Source organism: Thalia democratica, chromosome 2 (assembly GCF_965202585.1).
Source record: "Thalia democratica chromosome 2, ktThaDemo2.hap1.1, whole genome shotgun sequence".
NCBI lineage: Eukaryota > Metazoa > Chordata > Thaliacea > Salpida > Salpidae > Thalia > Thalia democratica.
The window spans coordinates 103,108,721-103,134,667 of NC_139166.1; the positions used below are offsets into that span (position 1 = coordinate 103,108,721).

General features: G+C 25.7%; 1 protein-coding gene across 5 annotated transcripts in view; it reads left to right on the plus strand.

Annotated features, from left to right (window-relative positions):
• Positions 1-15,596, plus strand: part of LOC145849787 (uncharacterized) — a 43,526-nt gene extending 27,930 nt beyond the window's left edge. For 3 of the 5 annotated variants that reach the window (XM_082954841.1, XM_082954842.1, XM_082954844.1), the window contains 18 exons: positions 934-1,057; positions 1,663-1,817; positions 2,356-2,538; positions 3,224-3,456; positions 4,395-4,557; positions 5,030-5,215; positions 5,776-5,928; positions 6,308-6,860; positions 8,315-8,379; positions 9,001-9,114; positions 9,381-9,493; positions 10,180-10,364; positions 11,862-11,996; positions 12,640-12,689; positions 12,986-13,066; positions 14,148-14,351; positions 14,605-14,799; positions 15,055-15,596. In XM_082954841.1, the coding sequence (XP_082810967.1) occupies positions 934-1,057; positions 1,663-1,817; positions 2,356-2,538; positions 3,224-3,456; positions 4,395-4,557; positions 5,030-5,215; positions 5,776-5,928; positions 6,308-6,860; positions 8,315-8,379; positions 9,001-9,114; positions 9,381-9,493; positions 10,180-10,364; positions 11,862-11,996; positions 12,640-12,689; positions 12,986-13,066; positions 14,148-14,351; positions 14,605-14,799; positions 15,055-15,144 (2,982 nt within the window). In that variant the 3' untranslated portion in view covers positions 15,145-15,596. The remainder of the gene's footprint in view (positions 1-933; positions 1,058-1,662; positions 1,818-2,355; positions 2,539-3,223; positions 3,457-4,394; positions 4,558-5,029; positions 5,216-5,775; positions 5,929-6,307; positions 6,861-8,314; positions 8,380-9,000; positions 9,115-9,380; positions 9,494-10,179; positions 10,365-11,861; positions 11,997-12,639; positions 12,690-12,985; positions 13,067-14,147; positions 14,352-14,604; positions 14,800-15,054) is intronic. The other 2 variants (XM_082954845.1, XM_082954843.1) reach the window with 2 other exon arrangements.
• Positions 15,597-25,947: the final 10,351 nt, after the last annotated feature.

Below are 25,947 nucleotides of genomic sequence, written 5' to 3' on the forward strand. Positions count from 1 at the left end.
TTAGTTTAAAACATTTTATCATATTTGTTCAAGTACTACACACTTTACAACGTTTAAATGCAAACATATTATTATAAATTTAATCAAGTGTTTTATTTGTTTTCCAATACATACATTAAAATGCTTGTGGTGTGCTTAAACACACAAACTTGTTTGCTAAATTTGATGCAAAAAACAAGTTATTTATTTTTATAGCATAAGAGCTATTTGATACTTAGAATAGGTGATTTTTTGTTTAAAAAACTCAAGTGTGTAACTTTGATAACTTTTCTTATTAAAAAAAGACTTTAGTGTTGGATGCTCAAATTTGATTTGCATTAATAAAGAAAAAAAATTTAAGTACGGACAAATAAACAAGTTTTCGAACATTCAGAAAGCCTGTAAAAATAATATTAAAAATAAGTAATCCCTTACAAATGGTCACAATTTAAAATTTATTCTATTCAAGTACTTGGGTTGTTAAATTTAAATTAGTCTGTTTAAGGAATAGAGATAGCAGATTTATTTATGAAAACTTTTTTCAATACATTTACATAAAAATAAATAAGATGACATTTTATACAGCCTGCATAAACAATTTATTAATGAAGAATCTCATTAATACAATTGAGTTACAATAAGTTTAAAAGTTGTAATATAAATGATATTTAATATTACTAACAGTCAGTCGAAGGTGGGGATATAGCTGATTTGTTAATGAAAAATAACTTAAATAAAAACAACCAAATAAATTTTATTAAACATTTTTTACAGTCAGTCGAAGGTGGAGATATAGCTGATTTGTTAATGAAAAGTAACTTAAATAAAAACACCCAAATAAGATATATTAAATATTTTTTACAGTCAGTCGAAGGTGGAGATATAGCAGACTTGTTAATAAAAAGTAATTTAAATAAAAACATCCAAACAAGATATATCAATTATTTTTTACAGTCTGTCGAAGGTGGGGATATTGCTGATTTGTTAATGAAAGGTCACGATGGCAACTTCAGTTTGATTGGTCAAGATGGTCGTAGACATTCAACAACTACTACTTCTAGATTCCAATCTCAACAAGGTTGTTTGATTGCTTTTATAATTAATAAGTATTTGTATTTTTATTGTTTATTTATTAATATTGATAAACATTCAACAACTACAACTAATAGATTACAATCTCAAAAAGGTAGTTTGATTTTGGTAATTAAAATATTAAATATGAAGTTGTTTTATTGTGTTATTACGATTTAATTGATAATTTTTATACTAATACTTTAACTACCATTATATCCCAATCTGCACAAGGCTTTTGATTCGATATTTTATCAGGAATTGCAAATATTATTATAAAGCTTTGATTAATCTTTACGAGTATGCTTTAAAAAAATATTTTTAAAATTTGAGTTTACCTCTTATAAAAATATCAGCTTGTTTTCGTTGTTAACTAACCTAAACTTAAAAGCTCCATTTTGTATTTTCGTCAAACTACCATTAAAAAAAGTTATTTGTATAGAAGGTACTCAGATATTGGTCCTTGAATATTTGTTAATACTTTCACTGTTGAATAATCTTCACAGGCTTTTGTGTGTATTTGTAGTTTTTTATTTTTCTTAATATGTAACTTTTTGCTTATTTTTGTACATTCATTTTATTTTAATTTATTTATTTAAACCTTGTTTCCAGTAATGGAAGTCGAACATGTCAGCCAAGATGACATGAGCGAAGCATATGATGAAGAAAATAATGAAAATAATTTCGATAATCGACATAATATCGTTGAAACTCAAATTGATTGCGAAAACAAATTCAGACTGCTTTTGTTGAGAGGTGAAAAGAGTGTAAGTGTTTTAGATTGTTTAGAAAATCTAATTAGTATAGCATTTTTGATTATGCATGTCGTAAAGGTCTAGATGGCGTATATTACGCAAAAACAAGCACAAAACTAAAAATAAAATAACTTAAAACTATTGTTATTATTAGCTACAAAAAAATGGTACTCGGCAAAAAAAAAAGCATAAAACTCAAGATATTTATAATTAGAATTATTATTGATATTAGCTGTCTTAAATTTCTAAAATTATGTAACTAATTGAAATTGGTAGTTTTATTTAGAATATTTATGAGACTTTTAAATTAATCGAACATTATTCAATGTCAAAATTACAACTTCAACACAGTTTTTCTACTCAAAGTATGTTTGATAACTGCTTTAAACACAGGCGACACTTAAATAAACTCATTAAAAGATTTAAAATTTTGAAAAGAGTGTAAGTTTCTTTAAAAAGAAATTCAAATTAATTTTTTTTTAATTTTAAATGACTCTATTTTGTCGTTATTTATTGTTTCTTTTGTCATTATAATATAAATCCTCCACAGAGCGCACTGGAGTACGCGATGAACGCTGGATTGTGGGCGCACGCGTTGGTACTTTCGCACAAGTCCATGTCCACAAGGTACTCCTCAAACGTCATCGACAGGTTCATTAGCAGCCTGGCTATCAACGACCCGACGCAAACATTGTACCAGCTGAGTAGTGGACAACAACCCGCCGCTGTTACTGTTAGTGGTTTATATAAAATAGTGTTTTATTTTCTATTTGATGTTGATATAATTATTATTATATCTGTTACTGTTAGTATTTAGTTAAATACTTATTAGTGTTTTGTTTTTGTTTTTGATGTTGATACAATTATTATATATTTATCTGTTACTGTTAGTATTAATTTAAATATATACTAGTGTTTTTTGTTTTTGTATTTGCTGTTGATATAATTATTATATTTGTTACTGTTAGTGTTTTATTTAAAATAGTGTTTTTGTTTTTGGTGTTGATATAATTATTATATCTGTTACTTTTAGTGGTTTATATTTAAAATAGTGTTTTTCGTTTTTGAAGTTGATATAATTATTATATCTGTTACTGTTAGTGTTTTATTTAAATATAAAAATTTTTAATAAACTAATATAGGTTTAGCATGGTTTTATTACCTTAGAAATATGTTTAAATTAAACTTTCATATTCAGTAAATTCAGTTTTTATTCTTATTTTCAACTGTTAAAGTTCTAGAACACCCTTTAATTGACACTGAAAAAAATTAATGCTTATACTTTTTTAAGTAGCAATTGTTTAGAAATATCTAACAACCATTAACTATGGCCTACAAAATATCAAAATCCAAAAAAAAATCACGCCTATAAACCAAACACGATGTATATAAAATATAAACAATTTATATCCAAACAGTCGATATGCAAGGAAGGTTGGGGCGACTGGAAGCCTCACCTGGCGATGATATTGTCCAATAGCAGCTCGGGAAACCACCCGATGAAGTGCGAGACGGTTTTGAACATGGGGAATACCCTGGCCCAGCACGGGCTGCTCTACGCCGCCCACTTTTGCTACGTCATGAGCAACGCGGGATTCGGGTATTTCGATAAACCGGCATCTAAGTTTGTTCTGCTTGGATCGAGTCATCTGTTAGTTTGACTTTTTTTAATTTATTGTATATATATGTCTATAAATAAGATGATTATTCAGACTTGAACACCTTCTAAAATACCTTTTATAAACCCTCGAGTAAATTTGTACTGCTTGGAAGTTCTCATCTGTTAGTTACTTCTTTTTAGATCATTAATATATATATTTATATATTTCGTATATTGTTAGTGTTTGTTTAATTTATTATTTTTTTGTATTGATATACCTGCGTCTAAATTTGTACTTCTTGAAAATAGTTATCTGTAAGTAATTTTTTTAATTATTTATTTTTGTTTAATAGTTAGTTAATTATTTTTTATTTATTTTATTTCGATAAACCCGCTATTAAATTTGTTCCACTCGAAAGTTTTCATCTGTAAGTAATTTAAATTTATTTTATTTTTATTAAATAATTAGTTAATTTTTTATGTATTTTATTTTGATAAACCCGCTAGTACTACTTAGAAGTAGTCAACATATCATTAAATAAATAATAAATTGTTTTATATGTGTTTATTTTGATAAACCTGCTAGTAAATTTGTTCCACTCGGAACCAGTCATCTGTAAGTTTGAGTTTTTATACTTGCTCAAACTAAATAATACTGTATCACATTCTTAATGGGAAATGTGTTTTTATCAACTTTTAAAATAACATTTCTAACTGTTAACATTCAAGGAGGTCTGTAGCAAATCCTTTAATATTAAAATTCTTATACTATAACTACTAAAACTTTTTATCAATAATCTATAATAGCTATTACTTTGGGGTTTATAAAATATATTAATAGACTTAAAAGTATTCTCTAAATAAACAATTTTTCAAAGTACATTTAAAAGTTTTTTTTTGTACTGATCATTTATTTTTTTTTATTTTGCAGTATTGAATATTTTAAACTGATCAGTATAGTATTAAGCAATTTTTATTTTATTTTACAGCAAGCCGTTCAAGGAGTTTTGCAGCAACTCGTCGATACGGTTATCTGAAATGTTCGAATACATATCGACAATGAAACAGCAAGGTACTAATAAATACGTCGCTTTCCAGCTATACAAGCTGATATACGCCTGCAGATTGATGGAAAATGGATTCATTAGTCAGGTTAGATTGTTTGAATAATTAGTAATGTGTATTTATTGTAGGTATATAATTAGTATTTGTTCAAACGTTTTTCACTAAAATAATTGATTTTTCAAGCAACTAAATTATAAAGTATGACAGTTATACTTACTAAAATGAGCAGATTAGGCAATAGTATTATTTAAACTGAACATAAACTCTTTTCTTGTTATGTATAACTAAATTAGAATATAAACTATTTTAACTTTAATACTGTTTTAATTTAGATAAAAATTCTTAAATTTTTTATAAAAACTATATTTGCTAAATAAACAATTCATTAACATATTTTACTTTAGCTTTAACTAAATTTTTAGGTAATTTTCAATTCACTGAATTCCACTTTTATGAGTTGTAGTAAATTAATAAAGTGACAATAAAAAAGAGCTAGTTTATACAAGTATTAAATACAGAATACAGTTTTAGAGAAGTTTTAACATTTTTGTTTTCACAGGCGTTCCACTACTGCGAGTTGTTGTCGAAGGTGATAAACTCCAACCCCGAGTATTACTCCACCACCCTGATAACCGTCTTGTGCAATCTTTCCAACTACATGAGGTACCACGACGTCAGGAGCAAACTTGCGAGTGATTCCATCGATTGGGTGAACCAGCTCAATTTGACTTCTCAGAAAGTTCTTGTTAGTTGTTTTTATTTTATTTATTTATATATTACAAAAAATTCATAAATCATTGAAATTAAGATTCTTTTTTTAGTTGTACTCAATAAGATATATAAAATTACTAATTATAATACTAATTGAGTGAATCAGCATAATTTGACTTCTCAGAAAGCTTTTGTTAGTTGATTTGTTTTAAAATTGTTATTTGATTTTAAAGAAATGAATTAGATATTTTATTACAGATTGTTACAAACAATACAATATTTCATTCTTAATATTATCAGATATCACAAGTTGTTAAAAAATTTCTTATTCAAACTAAATAGGTAATAATTAAATTAACAACTGATGAAGAAGGAAACACTGTATTATTTGCAATAATATTTAATTTAACAAAAGTCTTCAAATTATAACTTCAATGTTGTTAGAACGTACAACTTCTGCCCTTAAATTTATTAGTTGTTATCTACATAACAACAACATAGAGTTACAAACATCAAAAAAATGACATACATTAAACTATAAAATACATGATTCTAAATCTTAAAAATACAACTAACAACCAAATTTCTTCACAGAACAACGAAATAGGGTTAGAAGTAGCGAGGTCTATCCACAACAGATCATTGAGGGAAGGAAATTCTTTGTACAGCGATTCACCGTTGCCTGTTAACAATATTCAGAATAACGTGCAGGAATACGTACAAAACAACCAGTATTCACAAGATCAGGTTAATATTTGTATAAAATATTATTCTCAAGATCAGGTTAGTATTTGTTTAAAATAGTATTTAAATATCATTGGTATCCGTTATCCAAAAGTTAAATTTCTCCTAGTATTCTTTTGAACATTTAAAGTGCTCTTAGAAATTTACTTCCAAATTAGACTGTAGACTGATATAAAGTGTATAAATGTAACCCTTCATATCTTTCTGACAATTAATAAAAATAAGTAAAATTAGAAAAAAATGTTTATCGTGTTTTCAAATCCAATTTTTTTCGAATAGACACTTTTAGTTGAATAGTACAATTATTAACAACAATAATTAAAAAGTATTAAATTAAAAATGTATTTATACATTTATCAAAAATAATCGATTTTATTCACAGATGCAAACATTTACACCACAACCAACCTTGCAACAACCCGAATACAATCAGCAGCAACAATATACTGGTTACCAAGACAACCAGCAACAGCAAACTGGTTACCAGGACAATCAGCAACAACAAGCTGGTTACCAGGACAACCAGCAGCCACAAACTGGTTACCAGGACAACCAGCAATACCAGTACGGTTACCAACAACAGCAGCAGACTGGTTACCAAGACAACAACCAACAACAATCCGCAGAAGTTGCAGCAGAAGAAACCCAGCAACCAGCATACGATTACCATGGCAACAACGAACCCCAAGTACCCATGATGCCTGACAACCAGCAGTATGGTTACCAACAACAACAACCGCCCGTAGCAACCAGCAGTGAGTTACCTAGCAACGAGGTAGATCAGGTAGTTAGTGGTTACCAGGGTTTAGACTACCAGGCTTCGCAGTTAGCTCAGCAGAACATTCTGCAGTCGGTGCAAAACACCATCAACAAACCTGAAGAAGTTTCTCCTGAAGTTTCACCGCGCGATGGCGATAAAGAGCAACCAAAACAAGGTACTAGTAATGATGTTGATGATCTAGTTGATATGTTTGAATATTAATTTAAGTTCTTAGGTACTACTTATATCCCACTGAAGTTTTATTAAACTATTAAGCTTCTGCTAAACTATTATTAAGCTAAAGTATAATATTCCTCAAAAGTTTTCTTAAAGGACTTATTTAGCCATTTGTAACACACTTGCGGTTAATCAAACCTTGAAATTACTAATTTCTTATTTGATGGTTCGATATAACTTTTATAAACGAAATGTTGTTGATTTTTCCCAGCGAAGTTTTTGTTACATTTTTCAGTAAAAATACTATTAATTTTTTTGCTAAAGTATATTTTTTTACAGCTTACTTATTCCAAAAAGGTTTGGCAGGTGGGGTCGAAGATATTGTTTGAAAATGCTGAAATAATAATTTTTTTCCTGTGAAAATAATTTTTTAATTTTAACTTGTACTACTTGTTCCTTGAAGTTTTAACAATACTAGTTTTCAATTGATATGTTGCTGGTTTTTAACATTAGGGACTTATTCTTGCCATATTTGGGTTTTTTAAGCCATTTATTTCTACTTTTTCCAACTAAATTATTTTGCTGCTTAAAATTTATGTCTTTTTCGTTTAAAAAAAAGTAAAAGTTTTATAGTTCTAGGCAATTCTAGTTTTTTGTAGGATGATAGTTTTAGAATTAGTTAGTTTCACTGCTTATTTTCTTTTGTCTTAATAAATTCTTTTGGTAAACAAAAAAATGTTGTTGTTTATTTTTTTGGATAAAAAATATAGTTGTGCTTACACTTTCAATAGTTCTTTTATTTTGAGTTATTGTAATACTTTCTTTGTTATCGATTGTTCGACTTATTAGGACTGATATCAAAATGTTCAAGTATTTTGGTATACTTTAGAAAACTTGCTGTAATTCAATTATTTAATTCAATTATTTTCTAAAAGTGAAACTTTTAATAAAAGTGTAAAAATTAGGTTGAAAACAACTACTTTTAAAACTATCCTACAAAAAGCTTTAAAAAAGATTAATTTGTGAAAATAGTTGTGTGTGTTTGTTTACATTTCGTACAAAAGTTTCAGAACTATTTTCCTAATTAGGTGATAAAGTAAAAAAATACTATAAAATAAAGTATAAAATGAACATTTAATTTTTGATTATAGAAAATAAAATTAAGTTAGAATATGTTAATAAAGTTAAGGTTTTATCCGATCTTACTTAATTTAATTATAGCAGTAAACTAAAAAAACTTATGAGTTTTTGAACTTCAAAATTCATGAACTAAAAATCAAAATAATAAACAATGAAAAAGCAATAAAAAAAACTTTACAGATGAAGTTTTCAAACAATAAACCAAACCACCTTAGATATTTTCGGATACCGTTCTTTGATTTTGTAGTATATTAAAGCTTGAGATTTTATAAATTAATTTCTTTATATTTTAAAATGAAATATTATTTTCAGAAAAGTTCCAACCGAGAAAATTTGAAAATGATCAGAACAAGAAATTTGATCAGATGTTCGAACAAGTTTGTTTTATTGGTTTTTGAATAAAAATAAAAAATTTGAAAAATATTTTGAAATAAAATTTTTAATTAATTAAAATGTGTTTAAACACTGAACTAGGGGTCGGCAAACTGCGGCCCGCGAGGCTTTTATAGATAAAAACATACTTTTAAAAATTATAATAAGTCTCTTATTGTAAATAAATGATCGTTACTAGTTACTTTATTATTGCTTATTCTGTTATAATTATAATTAGAAACTAAATATTCGTATTGATTACTTGAATTATTTTTAAATAATTGGGACCCTCGAAGACTTTTAAATGCTACGGTCCGCGAGCAATTTTTCTAGGGTAATCGGCTTGCGAGTTACAAAAGGCTGCTGATCCCTGAACTAGACTGAAACTCACATAATTAAAGATTTTTTTTTTAAATATAGTTTTGTGCTCCATATGTTTTTTGAACTCCAATATTAAAAAAAAAAGCCAAAAACAACTTGAACAAAATGAGTTAGGTAAACTTAACTACTCAAAAGCTCTACATTTATATATGGACAAATGTAAATAAACAGATAATTATAAAAATATACATAGTCTACTTTAAAGCTGTAACTAAAACATTTGTAAAAAATTGAATATTAAATAGACAAGACAGAAAACAACTAGTGATTCTTCGAACAAACCAAAACAAGAGGAAAAACCGAAAGAAAAACCAGCGGATAAAAAAGATGAAAAAAAGGAAAAAACAGGAAAGCTTGGAGTAAGTTCACGTTGAAGTTTGTAGATTTATAAAAAGTTATGCTTTTTTTACAATATCGATATTTAATATTTTAAATACATCAATTTCAAGATGTTGACAAACAAAGTCGTAGGATTCTTTCGATGTTATTTTACACTTATAGTGTATACACCATTTTACCGTATAATTTGTAACCATTATAAAATCCAGTGAACTTGTTTCGCTAGGGTCTTTTGTTAACAAGCGCTTGAATTTATATTTTGAAATTTAACTAAATCAATTTCCAGATATCAACGAACCCGGTCTTAGGATTTTTCCGCAAAGTGATCGGTCAACAGGGAAAAAATCCGGTGAACTTGGATACCGGCAGTAGCTTGGTGTATGATGAAAAGCTGAAAAGGTAGGTTGAAACTAAAAAATATTTTAATTGCAAATAAGTGTTATTGACATTAATTATTGTATGTATGTATATTGTATATACATACATACATACAATTAGTTTAGTTATTTAGCAAACAATAGGTTTATACAGCTGTTTCGTGTATGAGGTATAACTTTCCATATGTTCCTCAGTAAAGCTGAAGTTTATCAAAAATGTTTTACAGAAATTTAGAGTTCAATTTTTTTTATAAATTCTATGACGTAGTAATAATGAAGGTTATAAATAAACAAATATATATATATATATATATATTGCAAACACGGTTGTACGATAAAAAAAAAATTGCAAAAGTAAGCTAAATAAAAATCACAAAACTACAAATAAGTGTTATTAATTATTGTATGTATGTATTGTATCATGTTGTATTATGTATTGTATGTATTGTATATGTATGCACCTGTTTAGTTATATGAGAAAAAATAGATTTATACAGCAGTTTCGGATATATTATCTCGTATACCCTCAGCAAACCTAAGAGCTTATTTATATTTTATCAAACTTGTTTTACAGAAATTTAGAGTTTTAAAAAATATATATAAGTATAATGACGTAGTAATAATGATTGTTACAAATGTATATATAATACAAATGTTTGTTGTTGTTAAATTTTATTTTCATCACAATAGTATTAATTTTTCATTCAGGTACGTCGACATTAATGAGGCTAAGAAGTCCGCGGATGAAAAGTCGGAACCCTCCTTACCACCTCCGCCCACAACGAACTCTGTTGGACCTACAGGCTCCTCGGACAGCATGCCGCCGCCCGTAGCGCCATCTAGCGGTAATCCCGCCGTGTTCGGAGGGGGTAGGGGTAGAGGAAGGGGCAAAGGTGAGAAAAATATTTTGTTTTGGAAGTTACACAACTAACTTAAAATTTTAGTTAATACTTTAAGTTGATAGTATAGTGTAAATTAGCAAAATCTTGGGTAAAGGTGAGAAAAACATTTTTTTTTTTTATAGTTGTTAAGTTCCATAATTAACAGCCAGCAATCATTTAGTGTAAATTAGGGGATCAGCATAAATCATTGCTCCAGAACCGATTCTAATGAAAAAAATTAACATGATTTTTCTAAGTTCGATTCCTTAAGAAGGGACTTATACTACATCAACTAAACCATTTGATCTTATAAACTGATGGCAATATGTATTTACAAATCAACATTATTATTAATACTAATTGCTAGTAGTTGCTATTTACCAGTCTTTTTTGTACTCTTGTTGAATTTTACTATTTATATTATTCGTGTTATATTTATCTAACCATTTGCCAAATTCTTTTGTTTTCTTGTTGAATTTTACCACTTATATTATTTATATTACATATAACTAACCATTATTTTTTTGTACTTTTCTTGGAAATTCAGGTCGATTGTTGCCAAGCCCATCGTTGAACGAATCTGGGATGCTGAATCCGGCAAATTTAAAAAAATATAATAATTTTGTTACAGAATGTAAAAACACGAACGAAGTAGATTCGGATAACGAATCTGAAAATCAGTTTTTAACTGAAGATAAATTAAAAAGTATTAACTCTAATGTTAACCCTTCTAAGGGTTCTAAGGTTTTAACAAACAAATTAAAAAATGGCAAACATTTTCACCAGTATAAAAGAAATAAGAAAGGTTAATTTTAAAATTGATATATTTTTCTTAATATACTGTTAATAATTAATTTTGATACCAGGTGTTTGAGCCTTTTATAGTTTGAAAGTTTTCCTTTGTTTTTTGAGGTTGTCATAGAAACATCAAAGCAACTTCATTTCCATTTTAATACTTTTGCATTATTTTAAAAATGAAAAATTAAAAACTTAAAAAAGCTAAAGCCGATTGTGCAAACCTAATTTTTAGTTTTTTTATATTTATTAAGAACTTACTTAAACATCAATTATAAGTACAATATTTTAAAATACCTTAACCGAGCTTTAAGCTCTGACGTTGTGAAACTATGTGATTAAAAAGATTTTCCAAAAAAGTTTTTAAATGGTTAAAAGGTATGATTTTTTATTTCATATATTTATTTTTAATTAAAGGTATGATTTTTTGTTTCATATATTTATTTTTAATTAAAGGTATGATTTTTTTTTTCATATATTTCTTTATAATTAAAGGTATGCTTTTTTATTTCATATATTTATTTTTAACTATAAGATTATATTTCAATCATGCGCCACAGGAAAACTAGGTAGAAGTCAGTAATTAAATATAAGACTAAAATGTATAACAAAATTTTAAGTTACAAACAAGTATAATATAAATATTTATATCAATCAAAAATATTGATGCAAAAGTAAAAAAAAGCATTTTAAAAATTTAATTAAAAAAAACAGGAAAACGAAGCAGGAATCAGTATGTGTCTCCGTTCCAAACATCCGCAAACTCTAGCGCCCCCGGTGTTCAGCCCCCGCAAAGTATGCCCCCATCGCAAGTTTTCACCCCGATGATGCCCATGGTGCCCAGTCAGGGTGAGTTGAAAAAAAATATATTATTATTATTATAAAGGGAAAGTATACTTATAAATATTAGAAAAATATTTAAAGATTATTATTTTAAAGAGAAAGTACTTTTGAAGGTCTGATTTGCATGTTTTGCGAGTCAGCAAGTTTTTAAAGGTTTTTTAAAATTCAGCAAATGTGCAAGTCAGACTGACCTTTAAGTAAACTAGCCTTAGAAAGTTTATTTTCGTTTATCTGTGTCAAAGTAAATGTAAGTTAAAGCTTTGCTTATGAATTACATCAGTGTTCGTTTTTATGAATTTTGTTAAATAGAAAAGTTAAAAAAATAGTGAGTTGTTATACTAATTTGGTTAAAACTATATTAGCTTGTATAATCGAATACAGTACAAAAAAAAATCAAAACATTTATTCTTTGCGCAAATTAAAATAATCGGTCACTGGTTTCAGATAAAGACTTACTTATTCAAAATTCAGTATTTTACTTGAAACTAAAATAATTTGTAATTTGTATTTAATATTGTAGTTTTACTGTTTTTTATTTATTTTTCAACAAAAAAGTATCTTATTTGAAACTAAAATAATTAACCTCTTATGTATTTGTTGATGTAATTTTAAGTGATTTAATTTTAATTAATAATTTTTAATAAAACAGAATCTGCATCAACAGACCAAGAACCGATGCAACCCGAAGAAAGCAACCAAGTTTGTGATTAATATGTTTTATTTTATTGGTTTTTTGCTTTGTTTTATAAATTTGTGGTGATAATAAACTTGTGTTAATACTGCATTGAAAAAGTTTTTAATTAAAAGTTCATTACTGGTAAAAGTTATCATGCTTTAACTTGTTTTTAAACAGCATGGGTGAAAAGGTTTTGATATGTTAATTCAAAATGAACTGTAAGTAATTCAAAAACTAAACGCATATTTAGATATTTTTATGGTTTTTGTATATTGTGGTTACATAAGTTTTGAATATCTTTGAAATATTTCTAATGCAGCAAGTTATTGATCCTTCAGCAAAAGTGTCTGCATTCACGCCGGTTTTAGCGGGAAATAAGTCGACCGTGACGAGTTTAAAGGTAACGCATCACTGAACATTTAGTCGGTTGAATTGTTGTGAATAATTCTAACAAAAAGCATGTTTTCTGTAGCTACGCATCATATATAACATCATTAACTAACATAAATTTCATTTGTAAAACGTGTTTTTAGTATTCATGTTGGTATTTTTTAATGGTTATAACCATTAAAAAGGTGTTAAAAATTTAGGAAAAGCCCATCGAAGGTAGTCATACAATGTTTGAATTAAATAGATTAGAACGGAATTTAGTGCTTGTAACCTCATAAGAAATATTATAAGTCAAGAACATTGAGTATAAGCACAACAAAATTGTTAAAAAGCATTTAATAGATAGCTCAAACAAAAAGTATTTATTTATTTAAATAATTAACACATATGATGTTACTAAATATTAATTACTTTTAAAACTTAGTTTTATATAATAATTTTAAATAAGTTTAAGTTATTAACTCCTTAAATTTGTTAAAATATTTGCTTTTGCAAATTTATACCTTTATAGGTTTTGAATGTATTTATGTATTTCACTATAATTTTTTTAATTGATTTCAGTCAATTTGTAATTTCAACAAAAATACAGCATGGCTAGAATTGAAAAGCATATTGCAATTGTTAATAAATAGTATCGTTTGTCTTATCGTTTATAATTCTAACACCTTATCTATAAGATCTTTTCAATGTATATTTAGCTTGATGTTTTATCTTATTTTACTTTGCCACATTTAATTTGAAACCTAACATACATAATTACAATTAAAATTTAAGTTTAATACTTCGTATTTTTAAACTACTTATGTTAAAAAATAAACAACTGGTTACTAAAATCAAAGTGAGCCTAAAATATTTGTTTTAGAAGAAAACCATTTTATTAAAACAATTCTAACCAAAATTAATTCAAAAGTTTAGATTAAAGCTCAGACATACCCTAAGTTTATATATGATAAACAATTAACTGCTTTTAAGGCAGTGCTTTTAATTAATTTGGTCCACTTGTAAATTTAAAAGTTCTAGTTCTACTTTTTTAACCTTTCATGATATCCTTATTTATTGACCTTTCATGGTATGTTTAATTTTTTTTTCAGAGTGAAAACCAACCTGCTGCAATGCTGGAACCTCAGAATGCAGCAGAACAAGTTCCAATGGTTCCATCGCTCCAGTCGCAAAACAACCAAATGCAACCAAGTCAACCTGAATTGATGCAACCCGGTCAACCAAGTCAACCTGAATTGATGCAACCTAATGTAGGTCAGCCTAACATGATGAATCCTTCTGGCATGAACAATCAAGTTAGTTTGAGTTTGACAATATCGTCATGAATCAGGGATTTTCAAACCTCATTTTCATAATTGCTCCTCCGTAAAAATTTTAAAAAATCGCCCCTTCGATATATGTCGTTTTTTAATTTGAATTGCTCATTTACCTGTTCACTCCTCAATTAACTATTGTTCCATGATAGACAAAACCGTTTAATTTAGGAAATATTACCATAAATAGGTACAGTAAAAGTTTTCAAGTTTTTTAAACAAAATTTCAAAACAGGCCATTGACCCGTCAAATGGTCAACCTGCCATGATGACTCCTGGACAACCACAAATGATGCAACCTTCTCAACCAAGCATGGGTCAACCAGGTATGATGAATCCTAGTGGTATGTCTAGTGGTCCACAACAACCAAATAATATGGACCAAAGCAACATGTCAGGTCCGCCAATGATGAACCCTCAGCAAACACAGGTAAATCATAATAAAATTTTTAACTCTATAAACAAGCCTTTATTAGTTTATTATGAAAGACTTTCTAGTATAATTCTTTTACATATAAGTCAGCTCATTTCAAACTTGAAATTGATTACTAACTTAATTTAGTAAATTTATGGTTAGTTTTGTGATATTTGTTTGTTTTTCGAATTAGAAAGATATAAAACAAACAACTCAATAAATTGACATATACTTGATACAATTATTTATTTAATATATTTTAATTCCAAGGCTGGAGCACCACCGATGTTTTTCAATCCTCAGCAAATGAACACAAAGAAAAGTAGTCGTAGGGGTAGAGGTAGAATGGGGTACAGATAATAAATGTTTGTATTCAGATTTCTTATATTTGTGCTAAATTTTCATATATAAGATATAGATCGTTTTTTTAAGAAATAAGTATGCTCTTTTTGGGAAAGTTGGTAATTAAAAAAAAAAAAGTTTTGAGGTTGTTCAGATACTTATAAGAAAATTGAGTTTTTACACAAAAGCTTTAAAAAAATTTTACAAACAAACTTTTAACAAATTTTAAATTTGAACAAGCTAAATTTTAAATTCTTAAAAATGTTCTTTAAAAATCTTACAAACTTTTATTTCGAATTCTTATAAACACTCTTTACAAGTTTTTTAAAAAGTTTAATACGTATTTTTAAAGGTTCTAAAATTTTAAAAAATATTATTTATATTAATGTTGATTGGCTTGAACTTTTTGTATTTATTCAAGAACTGATTGAATTATTTAATATTTAAATAAAAAGACTAATATAAATTAAATGTGCAATGTTTTAGGTGTTTAGATATTTATATAATTTTATAAATGGCTAGCTTATATTACGTCCTTAGATATTTTTGTGTTAGAAAACATCTTTAAAAACTTATTTAGAATCAAAATTTTCTTACTCTTGCTTTATTAAAGTATATATTTTTTAATAACTATTTGTAAAAAAATTCCATTATGTTAACTAAAATATTTTTTTATTAAGTTGAGTTTTAAAATAGTTTTTAAAAATTTTATATGATAAAAAGTATGGTTGGGTGGTTTTTAAAGTTGCATGTTTCTAAAATAAATTTATTTTGTTTTGTTTTAACTTAATAAAGTTTAACTTTCTTGAAGTAACTTTTTTATTTTAATTATTTTAATATACCTATAATTTTTAATATGTAAGTAATTGTAAATAATAATAAAAGTTTACAATATTAAATAACAATTAAAATTGTTCATTTTTGTTATATAATAACCTAACTGATTATATTTTTACTAAAACAGTAATAAATTAAAAACTGTACATTTAAAAATTCTGCTGAAAAAAAAAAAACATTTAAAAAATACATTTTGTTTTTAAATTCATTGAAATCACAAAGAAATGTGCACAAAAAAAAAAATTTTAACAGTGTAAGCATTTATAACATACATTGCTAACTCTATATCAGGTTTCACAAATTGATTTTTATGCCGCCTCTTATTTTGCAGATTTTTTTTAAATATTTGCCATTTTACTAGCCGAAAATTCCAGTTTTGGGAAACCCAACTCTACTAAGTGTAATTGCAGATATCATCGTGCTATGCCTAAAGTTTTTTTATTTATAATTTGTCACAAAAGGGTTTAGACTAAAGTTTAGTAGAAAATCATTTATTATGATTAATATTGTTTGACAAGATTAAAGTTACAGTTTAAATGCCTTAAGAAATTAGTAGGGTGTCTTGTCTGAACTTTTTTCAGTATGGTTGCACATTTATTTGTGTAGAAGCTTTTAATAATACGCATTTGAAAATGATATAGCTTAGATAACTGTCTATTTCTCAGGCTCATAAAAATTTTAATAATCTAAACGATTTAAAAAACACTAGTACAACAGTGTGTAAAATCTTGACATTTAATCCAGTTCTTTAGTTTATAATATACAAAAACTTAAATGTTTACCTAATTCCTGTTTTTTTCTGTTGACAATGTGAAAATTTTTCCAATACTTTGTGAAGCTGTTATGATTAACAAAATACTTTATACATAAGAAACTTAAAAGTACTGATCAAAATTACTAATCAACTTGTCTCAAAAATATAAAGTTAAATGAACTGTAAAAAAAATACCTAAGTAAAACAGTTCCCTTTAGAACAATTTAACTAAAAACTCATACTTAATCATAGAAAATTTTTGAAAACAGACGTGAACTAATTTTTTACAAGTTTAAAAACAAATTATAAAATTACGGTATTTTCGGTGTTCTCAAAATGTTATTTCGTCCAAAGTTTCAAAAGTTAAAAATGATCCCTTCGAGTTGTATACTCATTCAAAAATACCTATTTAAACGACATTGATTGGCTAATTTTCGGTATAAAGTATAGTTTTAAAATTGTACAAATTTTTTGTATTTTTATACATTTTTTTCAACAGAGCATTTATAAAACTGTGTCATTTTGACTTAGTTATTTAAAAAACACGAATTTAACTTTGCTTAATATCAAAAATAAGCTGTATTGATATGAGTTTTTAGTAAAAAAATAACCATATTTAATAGCTTTTTATTTTATAGGGGGTGCTCTGAAAACAAGTCAAAACACAAAAAGCCCATTTTTGCCACACTATTCGGGAGAATTAAGGACTTTTAAGTAGTCTCTTGTTTAAATTATTTTGATTGACTTGAGCGTTTAAAGAAAGCTCAAGCTTGTTTTATTTATTTTGATTAAGGCTATTTAGGATATTTTTGTAAAGTCTTTGACTACTTTTTTTGAATAATTTCCAATATTGTGATGGTTTTTTGGTTACAACAGTTAATTTTTCGACTAACAAAAAAAAAATATTTATTACAATTGCAAGACATTGGGGTTGAAAAAAATTTGTTTATATTCAAGTTTAATTAAGCAATTAAATTAGTATTAAAATAACAATTGGCAACTTGCTATTGGTTTATTCAGAAACCAATAAGATTTGTATAGATCTACGTTTCCCAAACTTGATAGAAATTAAAACAATTATTGCCTTCTTTTAATAAACGTCACACTTTTAATATTTATTTACAATATATTTTCTCGTACTAAACTAATAAAAACCCCTAATAAAAATGTACTTGTATTTAGAACTCTTATTTTAGCTTAGAAGTTATATAACTTTACAATTTTATTTTAAAATGTGTTTCCTAGAATTTTTTTTACTAGCAAACTATTTAAATAGTTTATTGAAAGAAAAAAAAGCGCTCAAATATTTGGTCCAAGGACCTGGTGTACTAAAAAATATTTCGGTTATCGAGTCATACACCAAGATACAGTTTAATGTCATGTCCAGGACTGTTAAACTATTTAAGTTATATCCACATCAATTCAGAATAATTGAACTTTGATGAGAACTGTATGACTTTAAAAATTAACTATATATATTCTTAAATTACTGCTTTTGATTTCTAACTAAATTTTTACAAATCTATATATGTTTCGTTACTAAATATTAATATCTTTTAAAGATAAAACTCTCATAAAAACTAAACAACAACTCAAGCTATCTCTTTTCATTTATCAAATATAAAGTAAATAGTGAGAAGTTAAAGAGTTTGCTCGTTTAAATTTAATGTTCTAATTGTCAAGTTAAATATATTAGAATTTGTCCTATGAATTTGAACTATATAAGCTTTACTACATTATAACCTTACTTATGGTTTGTTACTTATCAAAAAAAATTTAGATCCGTACCATTGAGTTTAGTTGTGGCAGGCTTTATTGATTTTTGAAATAAAGCTTACATTTTTTGTTGCTTTTAATAAAAAAGAAAATATTTTTATACATAAGTTATAGAAATGAATAAACTTGTAAGATAAAATAAGTATTTAGTTATAACTTAAATTATACCTAAAACAAACTTTAAGAATAATAAAAAATACAAAGCAATAAAAATACAAGCTCGTTATATTTAAAAAATTAGTTGTATAACCAAGTTTTTTTGAAATTTTAGGTTGGGTTTGTTTAATACGATTGAAATTGCATCAAGTCTAAGTAAGTCAGTTTGTTCAAGCATTGCTTCAAAACTTTGAATCTTTTATTAATTTCAAATTACATGTTTTTGTAAAGCTCGTTAATTCTGAATTCATATTATTATCAATATAGTATACGGTACAACTGGCCAGATAACCGTTTAGTCTTGTTTAAAGTACTTGAGTCTTGTTTAAAGTGCTTACTTACACAGTAGCATTTATGGCAGAGTTTCTCAATTTTTTTTTTCAAAAGGCCCTCTTCAAAGAAATTTAAAAAGCTATGGCCCGCTTCAACAAGATTTTTTGAAAACTACCAGTTTGATATCCAGTGTAAACTTTAAATCATGACCTTATGGCCCCTAATCCTCTGTAATTTCCACAAAGGGGGCCACTTTAGGAAACCCTGATTTTAAGTATCAATGAATAAATGTCTAAAGTTCGTTTAGAATCTAAACTTTAGATTGTAGATTAGTTTTTTTTGACGTTTTTTATATACTAAATACCATTGTCTTTTGATTTTTATCATAGTGATTTTTATGTGTTTACAAATTACTTCAATGATATATAACTCCGATGATACTGTGTATTGTTGTAACCCAAAGTATTTAATCTATTTAATAAAATAGGCTGTGATTTATAAATTTATCTAACTTAGGATAATTTTATATTTTATCAAAATAAAAAGTTATTTTTTTAATACTAAATTCTAATTTTACAAATTGATCATATGGTCTCATGGGGGTCATAAGTAACATAGGGGGGCACGAGCAGTAAAGGAGGCACAGGTGGGCCATCAAACTAAACAATTTGAAACTTTTACTAGATTTTCTTAATTTGATGGTAAAAAGCAAAAAAAAAGGCTTTAAATTATTTAAGGGTCGTTTTTTGATAAGTCTTATCGGAGGGGGGCATAGGTTTTTTTTTAAGGGGACCTTATGAAAAGCTTCAGGGAAACCCTGTGATACATGATGTAAAGTTGCAACTAAACCAATTTGCTTACCATAGAAAAAATAAAAATTTATGAGAAAATAACATAATGAAAAAAATAATAATGAAAACAAATAAAAATTAACGTGGTTGTTGGGAAAAGTTGGTTTTCTTTAATTATGAATTTATCAGTTTTGTTTACAATTAAAATGTCAGCTGTATTTTAATTTATATATTCTAGTGAATGTTATGGTTTGGTGTATTTAATCTAAAATATTTTTGAGCATTTAGCTGTGCTTAACTAAAGTTATCATGTTTCTGCTTAACATAAAGCTAATATACCTTATGTTTGTGTACTTTGTTCTAGCTACAAAACATCTTATAAACTACTTAAAACAAAAACTACATTATAACACTCTGAGGTATTTATTGGCAACACTTGAAAGTTTGACATTTATTCATTAAAATTACAAAATTACTTAAGTAAATACTACAATAAATATAATTAAATACTATTGTTTCAAGACAATAAAAATTTTTTAATAAGCTTTTGCTAGTATTTAAGAAAAAATAAGAAATCAAGTGAATAAAGGATTTAGCCAGAGGGTCCAATTGTAACGTTTGGGTGTTTCCCCTAACGTATGCTGATTCATCATTTTTTTAAAGCTTTTTTATTATTTGTTGTTTATACCCTTACCCTAATCCATCTATTCCACTTTACCCAAAAAATTGAAAGTCAATCAAGAATAAATTTTTATTTACATATATCTAAAAAAATATGAATTAAATTCTAGTTTTTTGTTGATTCAGCAAATTTTATGGACAACAACTTAGCGCTTCAACATGACTTCCAGCCAGATTCGGCATTATGTCTCGGATTCAGATCCGATAAACGACCAGTAGTCGTCTGTATATGAAACGAAACGTCGGTAAAAAAAAAAAACTCACAATAAACTATAACGAAAGTTTTATAAAAATACTTTAGTTAACCATTAAAAATAATTAAAACCAAAAGTATCAGTACATTTACAAATTATAATTGGTGTGTATTTTAAATTTTAAACTATTTATAATTTTTAGTTCTGCTACACAAGGGACAAATCGTTCAATGTAATATAAGACTTTAAAATTTATTTATGATTCATTTTGTTCAAAAGTGTTTATCTAAAACTGAAAAATCTTAAGTTGTAATAACTATATGTCGTACAAACTAGTAAAATTTAATCTAAAAAATATATTTTATCAGCATTTTCGAACTCTGTATGTGCTATGATGAAATTGCCACACAGTCATTTAAGCATGAAGTTTTAAGTTAAAACTAAATAACTTTTGTTCAGTGTTTAGAAATGTTTATTTTCAAGTTTTGGCAACTAGGCATGGTAAAGTTTAAATACCACTAATTACAGCTGTTTTATCGCTCTAGTAACTAGAAAGCTAAAATAACAAAATATAGTTTTTTTATTTCATGTTTTGCATTGAATAAAATTTCAAAGTTAATCTTTATTACTTTTGTTACTATAAACTTACTATAATGTTAAATTACATAAGTTTTACTTACAATAAACTATAACAATTTTAACACCTTGATTTTAAAACTAAAATAGTATATAAAATCTTTTTTTACATATTACACTAGTTTTTTGTTTTAATAACAAAAAATTAAGTTTTTCTTATACTATTTTAGCCTAAAATTTTTAAAATAAAATAGAAAAACTTTTAATAATAAAATAAACTTCTATTATAAATTAATCTCTTTTTTAACATTATTATTTATTAACTTTTTTGTTTGTTTTTTTTTATACAGATAAATACATAAGTAACATTTAATTGTTTTAATATATTTATTAATGAGTAAAATTAAGAACAACATTTTTAGAGAAATTCTTTTATGTCTTATTTACAGTATACAAAAATTAGTTTTGTTTTGTGCATGTTTTGTCCACAAATGAGAGTTGTAAATTATAGGCTAGATGTTTTAAAGAAATAACTATATAGTACTTATTTGTTGCTATAAAATAAATCAAAGATTTAAACTACGAAACTAAAAAGATTTTAGCTTATATTAATTTTGTTATCTTCAGAATGAAAAAACCTATCTTAAGATTAAAAATTAACTATTATAACTATTTTAAAAAGTTTATTTACATTTGAGATTAAAAAATTCTACTGTCGGGGATTTTTTGATAGTGATATATTTAATTTGCGACGCTTGTTACCATATCTGTTGACAACCCTACTATTTCAAAAGCATTTGTTGAGAAAGTCATTTATGACAGTTTTTGGCAGAAATAAAATTGTACCAACTGTAGCTTTTAAAATAGTCTATTTTTTTCATAACTTTTAAAACTAAGTTTAAAGATTTAACTTAAAATGCATATTGAAAAAAAATATTTTTGGCAAATTTTTAAGACTTTTTTGCTTGTTAACTAGAGTAAAAAAAATGTTTAATGATGATGCTTTTTAAGGTATAAAAAGTTTGATTTGTTGTAATGATATTACTTTTTAGTTATTTGTTAATATTTTTTGAAGAAAATTCTTATAAGTTTATTAGTTTAAACTTCACCACTTCAATAAAAAAATATATACCTCAGCTACTAAACGTAAACTACTAATATTTTTAAGCCGTTGTAACCTAAAAAATTAAACATGCTTATTAATAACATTTAAATCATATAATTTATTGTTCTGCTAACCTTAAACACAAATATTTCTAAAAATCTAATATTGTAACTTTTTTAATTACTTTACAGATATATAAACTGGTTGCAGAAAAACTAAAAAGTTTTAAACAACTAAGTTATATAAAACTACAAAATACTAAAGGTCTGCAATAAAACTGTTAGAGTATATCTTTACTAATTAAGATTTTTTTTTTACTTATCTATTTGTAGCTAGAAAACGTTTTTCAGCATTGGTAAAAGTATTTATGGAAGTTTAAAAAAACACCATTTTGCCTCAGCAATTTCAAACAATCAGAACAGTAGCCCACTGATGAATCATCAATGATTAGAATTGTAAATTTGTTTATTTATAATCATATTCTGTTAAGAGTTAAGTCACTTTGCTTGTATTATACTATGTTTAAATAACACTTTCTTCTCCTTTCTATAATGTATTAATATTTATCTAACTACTTGTTACTGCTCACTTCCTAGCTAGTATTTTCATTTAGGATTAATAAGATAATGCTAAATAGCCTTATATTTATTACTTTAAAAATATTAAAAGTGATTACTTATACAAAAGTATTCTTTTTTAAACTTCTTTGAACAATAAAACTGTTTAAAATCTTACCAACTCCAACAATAATAGTTTAGCAGACCATGGTTGGTCATTTTAAGTTGTTTGATATATATGAAGTTTTTACTTTTTAACAAAATCATATATGATATATAAATACTATCTGCTTGAAGAAATGTAATTGAAAAACTTTAACATTTACTATTTTGTAATCAATAGATCATCCTGAAACTTTAACTAAAAATAAAAAGCTGTAAGTTTAATGGAATTTACTTGTATATTCTCTGGTGCAATTCAAATTTTTACAATCTTTGATTTTTTATAAACATGTTTATAAAAAACATATATATTAAATATGTGTGGCTTAAACTGATTTAGATATAAAAACTCTCGTGTAAGGTGCTGTATAAAAATCTTGAGTTTAAAAAAAGGTTTTTAGATAAACATTGTTGTAATCAACAATAGTTTGTTCCTAAAATTAACATGTAGTTACAATTAGCTGTTTTAAACTTTGTATAACTATAGACTAGAATGTTGCCAAGGCATAAAACTTGTTTACATATACTGTTTTTTTTCAAGTTATCAGTTGTAATTTTTTAAAGTTTAAAATCAAGCACAAGTTGTTTATTCATCAACCCATTACGCCCCTGCTTAAAAACACAAAGGACAAATGTTGAATTAATTATCACGTTACTTTAAAGTCTTATAAAAACAAGATATAAATTTATATTTTCTTTTACTTCCTGTTCTAAAACCAAAAGGATGCCAGGGCTTGATTCTTTTTGTCGGATCGCAGTGTTTTAATCGCTTAAAAAAATATTCAAAGTTATGTAAAATTTAAAATAGTGTATATTATCAGGTTTTATATTAAATTACTAAAATTAACCATAGTAAGTAAAAAAACTCTATTAACGGTAATATATTTAAACAAATGCTATTTAATTACCATACAAATGCTCATCTTACCCGTCAAACTTATTTAATTACAATCTAGTCAAGTTTTCAAAATCTATTTTGATTGTGTTTTTTGAATACGAGGTAAAACCGACTTTTTAATCAAGTCTTTTTAAAGTAATTTAGTGATCAGCAAGTTTAAGTAATATCTAGTTAACTGACGCGCATTTCAACTAACCAAAAATATGAATTATAGGTAGTCCAAATTGCTGTGCATCTTTTGTAAGAAAAAAAAAATAAAGTCGAGTAGATTGATTTGTAGTTTAATTTAGTTATATTGATTATGTACTTATATTGTACTACTACATTTAGAGATCAAAAATTTATGAAACAAATTTTTTTAAAATTGATCCATACATAGATAAATTTAAATTTTACATGTTTTTGAATTTTTAAATTATTTTTCTAATTATCAAGTTATAACAAAATAAAACTTAAAAAGCCACTAAAAGCTTTAGTATACTTTTTTACAAAAAATATCTTCTAGTGTTTTATTATTGTTATTAAAGCAGTACTAAAACTTTTTTATATTTAAACAACCGTTCAATTTTCCTACACAACACCTCAAAAGTGTCAATAGTTTTTGTGACTTAAAAACATTGAGTTTTATTGATACAGTTTAAAACGCACCTGTTTGAGCTGAACTAAATTTAAATTGTGAAGTCAAAACAGTACAAATCAAGTAGATTGATCTTTATTTTTAAGTATGATTTAAATATTTTCTGTAATATTTTTTTGTAAATTAATAAAACAACTTATCAATTAGTTCATTTTTATTTTTATTGAGAAGTTTTATTTTTTTTAATTATCAAAATATGTTAAATTTAAACTTAAAAAACCTCTCAAATTTTAATACATGTTTCTGCCAAGAATGTCTTTTAGTGTTTTATTTTTGTTTTTAAAAAAGTACTAAATTTTTTAAACATTATGCAAACTTTTACTTTTTCTGCAAAAATTGTTCTAACCAGCAAAATACTCTTTACTAAAAAACATTAAGTTTTTTTTATATAGTTAAAGGACTAATATGCAGCTAAACTAAATTTAAAATGTTGAAGTTTTACTTATGTTCACGGTTGATACCTTGTGACGTCACTATGAGATAGAACCTTTTTTTTTTGTTACGTCACTACACGAGACATTTTACATATTTAGGCTTTTGAAAACAATTTCAAGATAATGTCAATATATGGTAAATATTACTTTTAAATCAAATAAAAATTATTAACTTTTTATCTATTTAGTTAGTGTTACTTAATACTTTAAAGTTTATAACTGATATCCATGATACAAACACAACTTAATATTGAATATTATTATTTTTTTGAAGTTCTTATTTAAAACCTGTGTTTTTAATACTAAAAAGTTATTGTAAAATATTAGTGTTAAATTGTGTTATTTTATTCTTTAAAGCTTATTTTATTTATTTATTTCTATATTGTGCAATTTAAGAAAAACCTTGCTAATAACAAAACATTTAAATAGAAATACTTTAAAAATGTAAATAAAACCTACAATAAAAGCATTGATATCTTAATATTAGCACTTTATTGTTTCATTTTAGGAAAAGATATATATGTACAAAAACAACAATGTTAACTATTACAATTCCTATTTTCTGTTTAAGTTTTATTTAACAAAGTGTTTTATTTGAATAAAAATTCCAGGTTAAATAACTTAAAAAAATTTGATAAGATGAGTTTGTCAAAATACAATCCAAATATTCAAAAAGGTATATGATTATTTGTTTTATATAAATTAGACTAACTGTTTAACAAATAATAAGTTTATTAACTATAACAATTTTTTTTTTGTTATCAGCTTACAATAAGATAATGTAATAAAAATATTAAAATCTTTTTATACAAAACTTTTTGAAAAGTCTAAAAATAGTTATTTTGAAATATATCTCTAAAATGAGATCTTAGATTACAATAATATAAATATTGAAAAAAATGTATATAGTGCAAATTCCCTTTAGATACCTTGATTGTAGTATTTCCAAGTAGAGAAATCTCCTATCCTACATATGATCAGAGCTTATTG